Genomic DNA, 12,903 nt, shown 5'->3' on the forward strand with positions numbered 1-12,903 from the left:
AAACAGGAAAAGATAGTATTTATAGAAAAAAAAAGTTTTTATAGTAATGCAAGTTTAAATAAATGTGAAATATGTCAAATTAACATTAATGAAAAAAAAAGATTTTTTTTTGTTTTATTATTTAACCAAATATTTAATATGTCATAATTATATCCCATTTTACAGTGATTCTCAAAAACAATATCTACATTTCCTTAAATAGTCAAAATAATTACAACCATTCAATTAGCAAACATCTTCACAAACTAAAATACCAGTTAAATTTTACCAAATGCTATCACAAACAAGTGAAAAAGAATGTGAAAGTACAATTCTAAAATCAGATCTGCATAGACAATCTATTCCAGTATTTTTATTCAACAACTTGAAGTGACTTGTGGACTGCAGTGGTGACGTCATTCACAAAAGATGATTTATTCATGCCAAGCTGTGGAGAAAATAAGATGAGTCAATTGTTTGGTTTATATGAAACTGCAACATTGCAGAACACTGTAGTATCTTGATGTGCCCATCCCATATCCCATCCCACATCAAGTTTGGTAAATATTTACATAAAACATTTCAGGAAATATTCTCTTGTAGAGGATATTTGTATGTATGTAGATAATGTGAATACTGAATTTTTCGGCTACATCACCTGACCATCTTATTTGCCCTCCCTGGGCCCTTTGTAAAGACCTTTAAAAATCTTACAACTTTCAGCTCAAGTTTCTCACAAATAGTTGACAAAGGTGTGGGCTAAACAGAGCAGCCACACCCCTAATGCTGACAGCTCTTTGCACTCATTCTTTATCTCTACTTACCTTTTTCAGATAGCTTTGTGTGTCTTTTTCAGACCACAGGTTGTAGAGGAGCAGGGAGGCTGCTTTGCTAGACTTAGGGAGATAGCTATCAACAAAAAATACAAAGAAAGAAAATGTTGTCATGTAAAGCTAAAAAAAAGGGTGTGAGCAAAAGACTGATAATTCCCCATGAGTCATCGGTATTAGCCTTCATTGTGACTAATATGATCTATTCATAATAAATGCAGATTCAAGCACTTTCTGCTAGCACTAACCTGTTCTGGCTGAGATCTTGTAGGGACTTAATAAGGTCCTTGTTGAGCAGGTGCTTGCTCATGTCTGGGTCCTTGATGAAGAGATTGTTGGCCGCCTGGCAGGCCATGGCCAGAGTGTCATCCGATTCATTTCCTTCCTTTGTGCCGTCGCTGATTATATCCACCAGCTGCGGCAAGGCTTTACGGGCTTCAGTAACAAGGCAAGCAAAAGCCACATGCTGTTAAACACATGCAAACACTTCACTGCTTTACCAAGACTGTCTAAATCAAAATGTTCTCAATTTTAAAAGCCAATTAAACAAAAAGTAGATTACAGTGTAAGCTGAGGTGTACTTACCTAATGCATTGTGCAGGCTTGGGTTGCGGGAGAGGTTCCGCACTAAAGCCACTACGTTCCTTTGCAAGTTCACTTTATTGGATTTTAATAGAGGGCCAATGACTTGCAGTCCATTCAGCTTGTTCACAATAGTATGACTCATTACACTGGACACCTGCACGTAAAAAACATCAATGCAAACTACAAAAAATATTACATGTCATAATGAAAGATTAAAGTTTTTATTCTTACAATGCCATCATGTAAAGTGAGATTCTGTAGAGCTCCACAACACGCCTCTTGTGTTTCTTCTTTCTGACTTGACCCAAGCAAAGTCAGGTAGCTCTGCAGAGTTTTGGAGTGAATTAACCATCCTGCTCCACTGGGATGTGGTTCCTCTATGGCCGGGAAGTCAAAATAATGCTAAAGAAATCAAACAATTGGCAAATTATTACATGCTCTTACAATCTGTGAACAATGATGCATGCTGAACAATGTGCATTGGACTGTTAATATCTGTTTAATGCATTAGATGATTCAAATGAATATACGTTATATATTAACTCTGAATAACATACTATAAATAAGACGGGCAACTGTATTTTTTGTCTTGATTGGACTATACCGCTGTTACAGAAATAAAAAAAACTTTAATTTGAGGAAATCTTTCTTTTTTTTTTTCTTTTCTTTTTTTACAGAATGCTTTGGGAGAAAGTATGAAAAAGCCACACCTTTTGCTGCATGATAGACACTAAGCTTTGACATTGTGGCTGCCAGATTGAGGTCACTGTAACATGGTTCAAAGACGTAAAAGTACAGATAGAAAGCCACTGCATAGTTAAAAGAGGCACCAGAAGACAAATTATTATGCCAGTATATATATATATATATATATATATATATATATATATATATATATATATATATATATATTATATATATATATATATATATATAAAAAACACACACACACTATTTTTAATACTTTTAAAAAAAATAAGCTTTAGGTTGCAGCCTTTGATATTATTAATTATTTATTCTAATTACCTTCTAATTATTAATATACATTATGATAATTGTAACTAAAAAACACAAAAAACTAACAACTCACATGTTGTGTCTAGACTGTGTGACAGGAGATTTCATTAGGTAAATTTCACGTAATGACACATATGCTCACATTTTCCTGGCTTTGCATACTTAAGTGACATTCCCGTGATATGTCTTACCTCATGCTCTGTAGCCTTGTTTGGTGGATTAAAACAAAAGCTAATGGGGCCCACATCGTTCTGGCTGTTTTTCCGGTTGACGTTTTTGGCCAAAGCCGTGATCCTTGTGAAGAGGGCCGGAGCTTCAGCCTCCAGCTGGAAGGTCAGGTTGTGCAAGGTGCACACACAGTTGTCTACAGACTGTTGAGAACACATACACCAGGTCAGGTCAGCTAACATAACTAATACCAGGTGCACAATATGAACATCTGAATTTATACCCTAACAATGCACAACCGTCTCATTATTCCATTTAACCAAATACACAATTTAACAATCTTGTGACCTGCACTGAATAAAATTGTGATGTCAAGCAGACTTGCTTGCTTGTGACTTGTGTCCCTGTTTACGCTCCAGATAGAGCAGTGACAGGGTCGAGTGGGTCAGACGAAATGACAGATGAATCACAGAGATAAGTAGATTAAGTAGATGAAACAGCAGCCAAAGTAAACATGAGCCCTCAGCTGCTTACCTTCTCATCTGGCTTGCCAGCATCAATGCAGTCTTTCACATAACTGACTAACGAGTCAACCAGACCACGGCACTTTCTCATTGTCTGTCGATAGCTCTGCTTTGTGCTACTCAGGTTCCTGATAATATATTCAGAGTCAATGTTATTATTACATTACGACTGTTGGCACATGTACAAAGCTTTTAATAAATTTACAATGCAAGTGTACACATAATATAGGTAACACTGTTTGTTTACCTCAGGCACTCGGTTGCATGGAAAAAGACTTCTGGGTCAATATTGTTACCCATAGTTGTGTACGGCAGGATGACACGCTCCATAAGAACAGGTAAAGCATTTTTCAACAGGTCTGGCTTGAGGCTGTCTGCTGATGACAAATTCCACAAAAGACCTAAGCAGAAGTCAGATATGTTAACACCTCATCAATCAAATAACAATTTAAAAACATCTTAAACAACATTTTCTTAATTTATGAGCAAAGTGAAAGATAGTGATTAAAACAAGCTCTAAAACAATAGAAAGTTTCTAAACATGCCTGTGAGCTGTTTTTGCATCTCAGTGGAGTCAGTCTCTTGCAGCAGAGCCACAGTTTCAGTGATGCCATTGCAGTGTTGGATTTCCTCTTTGGCTTTAATGTTTTTAAAGGATAGATTACGCAGAGCTGCACAAGCAGTCTGACTCACTGAAGAGTTGGAACTGCGCAGCAAACCAATCAGCAGAGGGATTCCATTGTACTTCAGCACCTTGACAAACAAAACACTGTTACAATTGGTTTTATTACTATAACTATTTAAATCTTCACTTTAAGTTGATTTAATAATTTAAGATTTAAGTTGATTTTATAAATATTTGTTATGGCAAATATTTACACATTCACAAAACTATATATCTATATATATATCAATATGAACAAAGTGTACCCAAGAACTAATATATGAGTCAATTTTAAAGATGTCAAGATTCACTGATGGTGACTATTCATGTCACAAAATAATGGGGGAACTAAAAATGATGTGTGCCAGTTTTAGAAGTACCGAGTAATTTAAATTCAAATATCGCTCCAATCAGATAAACCTGCTGTTTTACCTGACTGTTTATGCCATAATAATGTTATCATTCTGAAAGTTTGATTTCAAAAGCTGTTCACATACTAGAGAAATGATGTTCAGTTATTAATAATTAGAATGAATGAAAATTGAGAATTTCAAGGTTGGTCATGATGTTAAAAATTTGATATTTCTTCTTACAGTAACTAACAGTAATATTTGATATTATGACATCCTTTATAATCAGAAATTCACAATAAATAAACATATTGAACTAGACATTAAAATTCACCTCTTCTTTCGCGTTCTCATCCATGTAAGCGTTATGCTGTATATATGATGCTCCACAATGCTGAAAGGAACTGTCCAAATTTGAAAGATATTCCACTGCTTCCTTCATGGTGATTTCTACTGCACCACTGTTTACATTTGACCTATGTGAAATCAATGCAACCTCAAACATATATTCAAACTGGTCTTAACATAAATAAACAAAATATGAATGTAAATCTTTTCATTCACTTACACAAACTCTTCCTTTTTCTTTGTTACTGTTGCCAGATTGGGAAGTGAAGGTTTTGGAAGTGTTGGGATCATTGGGACAGTTTTTGAACTGGTCACAGATTTGCGTATGACTTGCTTGCTTGACTTGGTTTTAATGGTCCCATTGGTGCTGGGCGAAGGCAGGGACTGATGGGTGGTTCTCGATGGCCTGTAGGTGCTCTTGTGAGATGGTAATCTTTGAGGCGAATTGGCTTTCTTGGTTGAAATCCGCTGCCGAGCCAGACTTGGTTCACTCCGGCTAGTGGTAGTTTTAGCCATTGTCATCGAGCCAATGGGTGCGTACGTCCCATACTGATAGAAGGAAGATTCAGAATTTCTTTTTACGTTGGAGCTTTTGACATTATTCTGGGATTTCCAGGTCATAGTTCCCATGTATTTATCCTGAAATAAGAATATAGGATCGCACATAAGCAACTCAAAATGTCAAATATGAAAAGCTGACAAAACTCAAATCAAGAGCAAGAATACTATAAACACAGACTTACAGCTTGAGAAATTCCATTCCCAGTAAACACATTCCCATTCATATAGACAGATGTTGGTGACTTCACTGAATCCACTGAGTCATATATGAACTCTATAAAGAAAAGAGACATCAGCCGTTATCCTCTCCTCAAAACATACCTATGATTTATCACACAGACAAAACAGTTGTGAACACAGCTCCTAAACTGCACAAAGATTTATGAGTGCATACATGTAAGACCATTCTATAAGTTCAAGTGGTGTTAAAACAACCTATAACCTTGTCAACACGTGTCAACAAACAACAGACTATAAAAAGGCTATCTTGGACTAGTGATAATAATAATAAAACATATGAATCAATTTTAATAGTTTATTTTCTATTATTATCAAGTTTTACATTAGATGACTTGAATCTATCTTAACATTTCATTTAGTTTCTAAGTTTTACCTGTTCAACATAATAAATTTTCTAATGACAACAGTAAAATCAGCTGTCACATACTTAATTTATTTTTATCCCATACAAATGCGTAAACAAAATAGTCTGCAGTCAAACGAGTGCAGCCCTTACCCGTGGGAGATAAAGAGGTAGATCCACTTCTTACGCTCGCATGTCTCGACTTGGATCTGCGCACTTTTTGCACTTGCTCCAAGACGCGCTGTTGACCTGAGCGATACTGGTTTACAGACGGCAAGGCGAGCGAAGTGTCCTCCACGTTTTCGATGGCCATGACGGACTTCAGCGGGTCTAGGGTGGTCATTTTCACAGCAAGCGTGAGAGCTGACTGCATAAACGTGCGCGAGAGGCAGTGCAGAAAATCGTTGGGCGAAGAGTGAGGTGATAAAAATGCACCTTGCCCTGCCCTGCCTCTGTGGCCGCACCCAGTTCCACAATAGGCCCGCTCAGCTCAGTATCCTTTGCTGAGCTTTGTCTGACCTGTCTCATCGTTACAGTGGTACAGTCATTAAACGTAGCCTACAACCCATCTGTATAACCCATATGTATGCCTGTATAATAGAAGAATTACAATGTATTTAGATAGGCCTACAGTATAGTAATGTAATCTCTCACAGGCAGTCACCATAGCAAGAACTGAGACAGAATTAGTCATTATATATAAAAAAAAAAAAAAAAAAAAAAAAGCCAAATAACGCAGGTGTGCATTGTGCTTTGATAATAAAAGAAGAAACACGTGTAGGCCTATTTAACCATCTGTAAATCATCAAACTTACTCTGTATCAATAGAGTAGAGTACAATAACACTTTATACAAAAAATATTGTGTTTTTGGCTGAGGCTAAATATATATATATATAAAAAAAAAGTCAAACTAGCTAAGCGTCAAGTTCAGAGATTGTAAAATTTGACATCAGTTCGGCCATCATGTGTAAAAAAAGCGCCTCTGGAAAAGTAAAATACAGCAATTACTTACCAACTTTAATCTTTTAATGTCTGGTTTTCTTTTATTTCACCCTCCGTTGAGAAAGTAGCATGCGCCACGCTATTATGGGAATTCTTTTGGAAAAGCTCGAGCGCTATCTGCTGGTGAAAGAGTGAAAGAACAGCCCGGGCCATCATTGAGCTCCTAATACTTTTTAAAAGCTTTCTTTAAGTAACAAGATGTACGCAAAGATTAGTTTGAAAGCCATTTTTATTGTAATTACTGTAATTTCTGTATCTATATCTAATATCTAATTTAAATTAATTAAGAAGTCATAATTACCTATGTAAAACTACAGGCTTTATCATGTCCTTTAAATTAAATACATTGTGCTTTTTTCCAAAATTGGAAGGAGAAATAAAACATTCTGTAAATAAAAATAAGTATTAAGCAACTTGTCTAAAGCAGGTCATTCTGCAGTTCAGTTCACTGCACACTACAACAGATAATATTAAAATTTGAAAAATTACTGCATTCTGGAGTGCATATAATGTAGGAGTGTGTCACACATCTTCAGTCAAAAAAACAAGTAGGGCTACATAGCAAAGTCAGTCAGTGGACTTCCAAGTGCTGTAGAGGCTAATTCTGTAATTTCTAAAAAAATTATGTTACTGGCCGGAAAATAAACCTGTGCACTAGCACTTACAGTTTGCAGTGAACTGTTTGAAGGTGCACACAAGTTTTTCTGTTCTTTTGGGCCCAAATACAATATCAGTATTCATCATTTAAATGTAAACAAAACTCTGACATATTGTCAATAGCCAAGTGGTCCCAGTGAAATGTTTGTGAAAGGAATGCCAATTGAATGACCTTTGAGGACAATTCATATTTCACTTTGAGCACAGCAGTAGCAAGACCTAATAATGCTGCAGAATATCAAACATCAGTTGAAAGTCTCAGAAAAAAAAAAAAAAAAGAATAATAATATTGCTTAAAAATGTACAAAATGTTACTGCATTTGCTCTTCAGTACTGTCAACAAATAATCTCAAATGTGGTTAATTTCCTTCATTTTGTGAAACAAGTACAAATCTCAAGTAAAAACACAATCTGAAGATATTTCTATGCATCTATATACTACATTATGTTAAAGGTGAACTATGGAACATGGAGATGTTATTGCTTTGTTCCACAGTACAGAATAACAACTGTCTATCTCCACAGAGATAAGCAGGCGAGGTCAGCAGGTCAAGTAACACATCCAAACTGTGGACAGGTGAGTCCACTCACAGTACGAATGCACGTTTTTAAGCCATTTTTGAGCAATAAAAACAACAGTAATTTAATAGATACAGGACAGATGAGTTTAGTGCCATGCAGAAGACATTCCAGGCAAAGTCCTTCTTTGAGAGGCCGCTGGGAATACCAGGTATCACAGTAGTGATGGTTCTGGCTATAGTGAAAGAAACCGTAGCGTCTTTGTGGTTGTAGTGTTTTGCCTAAGTTTGAAAGATTGGCTGTCTGGCTTCAATCAGTCAACCCCGGGGCAGCTGTGGCTGCGGAGTGAATGAATAATGCATTGTAAAGCTCTCTGTCTTGAAAGGTGCTGTATAAATCCAATGCATCATCAAAGTAATAACATCTCCATGGAGACCAGAAAAGTTACATGGTGCACCTTTTACGTGATCTAATGAAATCAGATGGGAGCAGTGTTATTCTTCTGTGTCAAAATCACTGGGTTCCTCTCCCTCTGGGGGTTTGCGGAGTGGAGTGTGGTCCACAGAGACCCCTCTGAGCCTCTCCTGCAGGCCCCCCACAGCCAGCCTCATCTGATCCTCTGCTCCCTGCAGGGACTTAAGCTCCATTGTGTAAAAAAGATACAGCAGAAATGTTGTGATGAGGATGGTACAGCACAGGGCAGCCAGTAAGTAGAAGGAGGTGCGAGGGAAAGGTTGCTCTGCTCCCAAAGCCAACCAGGGCACAGCTGCGATGGCTAGCTCCAGAATAAGCAGAGCCAGCCCCATGATGCCCGTGCGAGTGGCGGTGTAGCGCATTCTCTCGGCACAGTGCAGACCCACTTTCACCTCAGTACGAGCCTCAGTCAGAATGTCCACCAACTCAGCAACCTTACCTGAAGATAAGTAAAGGAAAGGGAAGTACTGACAGAAATAGGGCTTTATGGTTATAGAGGAGCATAATACAAATTCGTTGGGTTATAGTAAGTCAAATACTGTAATACTGTCAAAGGTAATCTGTAGAGAAGCCTAAATTTCTCATAGTTAATTAGTAAGCAGTGTCACAAAACCAAAAAGCTATATTTCAATACTAAGGAAAGGGGTACATAAATTGGATACAGATTTTTATACTACTATGAGAATTAAAAAACACTCTTTTTTCCAACCCTAGTGTAGATTAGCAATGTGGGACAGAGTGAGACAGAATTTTATACATATTTAGATTTCAGATCAATAATTTTAATCTTTCATGGCACAGGCCTGCATAAATTAATTCAAAGAATACTCACTAGAGTCATGTGTAGAGTCATTGTCATGTGTAGTTTCTTGTGAAATGAGTGGCTTTAGTCGAAGATCTGCAGTCAGAGCTTCATGGTCAGAATAAGGGAAAGGTTTGTCAGGAACAGAGCCTTTGGTGGTGGACATGAAGTCACATCGAATCTCTGCTTTCAGCGACCCCTTGGAAACAAAAAAAATTTACATAAAAAAGTGCCTATGACTATTCATTTTACTAAAACACAGTTCATCATTATATTTCAGATTTTACTAAATAAAATGTACAATTCTTCATCTGTGTTTGGTGAGTTTTTAGGGTTAAAATTCTACTTCCTAGTTTGAAATCATGACATCACGCTAGGGAATTCCTCTAGTAATCTCTTACCTAGCAACATATTTTTCAACTTTTCTTCACAAATTGTTTCTTGATTGGTGTAAAACTATAATTTGTAATGACAACAGGTACTATCCCATCAAACCTGTCACCTGTCCTACACACTTCAAGCAGTGGAACTGCACTGTACAGGAATACACTGCATGTTTGTTTAATGGTTTAACCATTGTTTGTAGAGATTACCCACCTTAAATAATATGTAATCAATCCGTATTCCCTTCTCAAAAGGAACTAGTTCTTTTTTATTGATAAAAGGATTGTCTGCTATAAGGGTTATGCCATCTTCACAACCCTGTAATAAATACAAAGAGAGAGATTTTTCACAATTGTTTACATCATTTCTCCACTTTGAGTAAACTGCATATATGGCAAAAACTGATGATAGGAAAGAGTATTTATAGACCTACGGTTAGTTATGTTTGCATATATTATTAACAGCTTTCTCTAAAACAACCACATTGACTACCTGAATTGCTTTTATCGTACATTATTAATGAGTCAGACTGATCAATTCTAACTGTCAAAATAAATAGACAACATACAATATAAAACTCCATCCAAATCTATCTGTGTGAATTATAACATTCCAATATGGAAGACTGAAACTAATTAAAGTTGACAGAAATTAAATCAGTATGTAAATGTATTTATCCCTTACGTCAAATTGTGAGGTCTCTAAATAGGCATCTCTCAGTCCAGTGTATGACCTCAGTAGTCTGGTGCCGAGGTCCTGTGGGTGCATGTTGAGGTCACCCCCTAAAATCACAGCATCGGCTCCTCGAGACGTGTGACTGCACAAGATAAAGCACACTGCATAAGCACAAATTCTCCCTGAGTCAGGCAGAATTACAAACCCACAACTCTCATTGGACAAGACGCTGACTGGAGCTGATATTTGAGATAAAGTAAAGACTAAGTACCGTATGAACTGCTGTAGCTCCCAGGCCTGGACCACTCGATGAGGTAGATATGAGTCCTTCTCCCGGCAGTACTCAGCGTGCAACTTAAATAAGAAGACAGTTTACATAAGAGAAAATGTACAATGTGAAGGGAGGTATATTGTGGGAATTTGATTTGAATGAGGAATGTCTTTTATTGTGTGGTGTAAGTTTTGGTTGGGGAAAAAATAGAATAGTTTGTTTGAAAAGTAAGCAGATCATGAGAAGAATTACTGAGAAACTATGGCATTATAACATTAAACAAACTTACATGAGTGACGTAAACATTGGCAGTCAAGTTGCCAACTTGTATTATTGCCATTCCAACAGCTTTTCCCCCAAACCAGTCACCATGGTGAGCCTTTAAAGGGAACATCAACAGTCTTAGAGAAAAAGCAAAAGTTCAAATGACAAAAATACATTTCAAACATTTACCATGTAAGGATAACCATTAAGTGAGTAGCGGTAAAGAAATGTATCATGGATTCTGTGTTTGGAGAAAATGGCCAGTCCACTGCCAATGACACCACTGCATGAATGAGAGTTAAACACTGAATTAGTACAATTTTACAAGCTTATATGCGTAACATGCAGTAATATTAGACATGTGATGCAAGATCAGAACTCTGCAGATTAAAAGTGACAGTTAAGTGAACTGCACACAGGATTAACAAAGCGGTCACACTAATTAAACACACTATTTTGAAGGTAGGTCAAGGAACTATTAGGCACTAAAATGCAAAGTTAATCCACCAAGAAAAGGACCACCAGACTAGAGCATGTAAAACCCTTGTAGCATTTTAAAACAATATTAATTACATTTTATATTGACATCATTACCTTTTAAAATAATGGGAGTGAGGATGACTAAAGACCAGTTTCTTTTTCAAACCAATGAAATCTTTCTCACTCCACACCTAGAAGGCAAAAAATAGTAGTAGTTTATTTGTAGAAGACCACTATCTAGTTACATTGCAAAGTCTGAGGAATGACTGGATTACCTCTTGCAATAACACAATATCATGTTCCCCATTGCTTAACAGGTCTCCAATCATAGCATAACGTTGAGCACATTCTTTACTAAGGTAGCGGATACCCCTGAGAAGACAATAAACTACATTAAAAAACAGTTGTCTTTTTCAAGTTTTCCAAGTTTGACAGTCATATCTTACCAGCAGTTGAGTGAGAAAACCCGTATACTGACAGCTGAGTTGGCCATGATGCTCAAATTCAGGTCTCTATTGCCGAATAGCCAGGGCTACTTTTTAATAAAACAAATACATTAATATTTAGGCCAAAAGAACATTATATGTACCCAATGTAGCATTTAGAAGAAAATAATACATTTCTTATACTACTATCTCCTGATGTGGCCTTGGCATTTTCACAGACAGTAAACAAATGTCACTATGTTTCCAAAAGCAGACATAACAAGCAAAAAGCTGCATTCACGCTCTCCTCATGGGAATGCAACAATACACCAGGCCTAACAGAGTGCTGACACGGCTGTGCTCTGCCTGGAGAGAAAAGAGGGGAAGCAATGCAATCCACAGAGACAGGGGCCTTCAGTGTCAAAGGTAATGTTGTTTTGAACATGCAGGCAAAATAGACAAGAGGAATACTGTCACACCAAATACAGGCTCCAGAAATGTGTGTTTTTAGTATGCTGACCCCATAGATGTTGCAAGGCAAAAGTAGTGAGCACAGGATAAAAAAGCTGACTTTGGGCAAAAGATGCAGCGTAAGATCAATGGCATTCCTCAAAAAAAAAAAAAAAAAAAAAAAACTTGCAGCACTTAAAAATACTATTAATACACGGTTAACACAACGTTTAGCATAAAGTGTTGAGCAACTACTAACTAAACACCGCTAAAAAAAACACACACGCGATCTGCATTCATTATTTACAGCTTTATAAACTATTTATCTCACCTCGCAAACCCGAAGACGTGAGCTGAAGTTTACCGCAGGGTCTGCAGATAGTTATAAGCAACACACACCGGCTATTTGGTTACGAGTCCAGGAAAGCTCTTCCTGATACTAGGTGATGTAGTAATGCCGCTGGTTAATTAATGACAGGTATTTCCACAGCAGCACTAGCACGTCTGCTGCCTGTGAGCTGCATCCATTAGCGCTGCGTCTTTCCTACCGCCGCCGGGTGTCAATTCCGCTAGATGAAAATAACTCCACTTGCATCCGGTTGTAACCCTATAGAGCAAAAGCAATTTAAAATCTGACTCGCACATGCATAGTTCATACTTTATTTTTTATATTAAATTATTTGCAGTCCATAATGTCTAATGGCACAGGTCTGAAAGATTGGAACATTCAAAACATTTACTTTGTAACAGTTCCAATCATACGTTTCCGGTGCGTTTCTTCCGCTGTGCATTGTGGGAAATGAAGTCTTGATTTGTCATCAGGTCATGGGTGTATCCCCCAAAGAAATCAGAAACTAGGCCTAGTAGGTAAGTTTTCTCTTTGTATTAT

At 37.1% G+C, this 12,903-nt stretch overlaps 2 protein-coding genes across 5 annotated transcripts; both read right to left on the minus strand.

The window, feature by feature from the left end:
• Positions 1-100: 100 nt before the first annotated feature.
• LOC110174392 (plakophilin-1-like) lies at positions 101-6,024 on the minus strand. Of its 2 annotated transcripts, XM_020940498.2 has the most exons (13): positions 5,763-6,024; positions 5,209-5,300; positions 4,686-5,104; positions 4,452-4,593; positions 3,649-3,856; positions 3,351-3,504; positions 3,114-3,231; positions 2,603-2,782; positions 1,626-1,796; positions 1,395-1,548; positions 1,058-1,244; positions 804-888; positions 101-427 (listed from the first exon to the last, which is right to left on the minus strand). In XM_020940498.2, the coding sequence occupies exons 1-13, from the start codon at positions 5,980-5,982 to the stop codon at positions 353-355; spliced, it is 2,205 nt and encodes a 734-aa protein (XP_020796157.2). In that variant the 5' UTR covers positions 5,983-6,024; the 3' UTR covers positions 101-352. The 2 variants fall into 2 exon arrangements, with proteins under 2 accessions (XP_020796157.2, XP_055016570.1); XM_055160595.1 differs by lacking the exons at positions 101-427; positions 804-888 and having other exon boundaries at positions 1,142-1,275.
• Positions 6,025-7,559: 1,535 nt separating this feature from the next.
• Positions 7,560-12,553, minus strand: smpd2b (sphingomyelin phosphodiesterase 2b). Of its 3 annotated transcripts, none has more exons than XM_055161010.1 (11): positions 12,346-12,553; positions 11,586-11,671; positions 11,415-11,511; positions 11,254-11,330; positions 10,849-10,942; positions 10,685-10,774; positions 10,396-10,478; positions 10,134-10,266; positions 9,663-9,767; positions 9,096-9,264; positions 7,560-8,702 (listed from the first exon to the last, which is right to left on the minus strand). In XM_055161010.1, the coding sequence occupies exons 2-11, from the start codon at positions 11,630-11,632 to the stop codon at positions 8,284-8,286; spliced, it is 1,314 nt and encodes a 437-aa protein (XP_055016985.1). In that variant the 5' UTR covers positions 11,633-11,671; positions 12,346-12,553; the 3' UTR covers positions 7,560-8,283. The 3 variants fall into 3 exon arrangements, with proteins under 3 accessions (XP_055016985.1, XP_020796456.2, XP_055016986.1); XM_020940797.2 differs by having other exon boundaries at positions 11,586-11,674; XM_055161011.1 differs by lacking the exon at positions 9,663-9,767 and having other exon boundaries at positions 11,586-11,674.
• Positions 12,554-12,903: the final 350 nt, after the last annotated feature.

The sequence above is a fragment of the Boleophthalmus pectinirostris genome, unplaced genomic scaffold (genome assembly GCF_026225935.1).
Source record: "Boleophthalmus pectinirostris isolate CB_2022bp ecotype Guang Dong unplaced genomic scaffold, ASM2622593v1 HiC_scaffold_3, whole genome shotgun sequence".
Taxonomy (NCBI): domain Eukaryota; kingdom Metazoa; phylum Chordata; class Actinopteri; order Gobiiformes; family Gobiidae; genus Boleophthalmus; species Boleophthalmus pectinirostris.

Coding starts and splice junctions, on each gene's coding strand:
- LOC110174392 (XM_020940498.2), bottom strand. CDS start 5,982: ATGCAGTCAGCTCTCACGCTTGCTGTGAAAATGACCACCCTAGACCCG. Junction 2,783..3,113: donor CTGGCAAGCCAGATGAGAAG/GTAAGCAGCTGA, acceptor TGTTCTCAACAG/TCTGTAGACAACTGTGTGTG. Junction 1,797..2,602: donor ACAAGGCTACAGAGCATGAG/GTAAGACATATC, acceptor TGATTTCTTTAG/CATTATTTTGACTTCCCGGC.
- smpd2b (XM_055161010.1), bottom strand. CDS start 11,632: ATGGCCAACTCAGCTGTCAGTATACGGGTTTTCTCACTCAACTGCTG. Junction 10,775..10,848: donor TTAATGGTTATCCTTACATG/GTAAATGTTTGA, acceptor TTCCCTTTAAAG/GCTCACCATGGTGACTGGTT. Junction 9,265..9,662: donor TTGATTACATATTATTTAAG/GTGGGTAATCTC, acceptor TTTGTTTCCAAG/GGGTCGCTGAAAGCAGAGAT.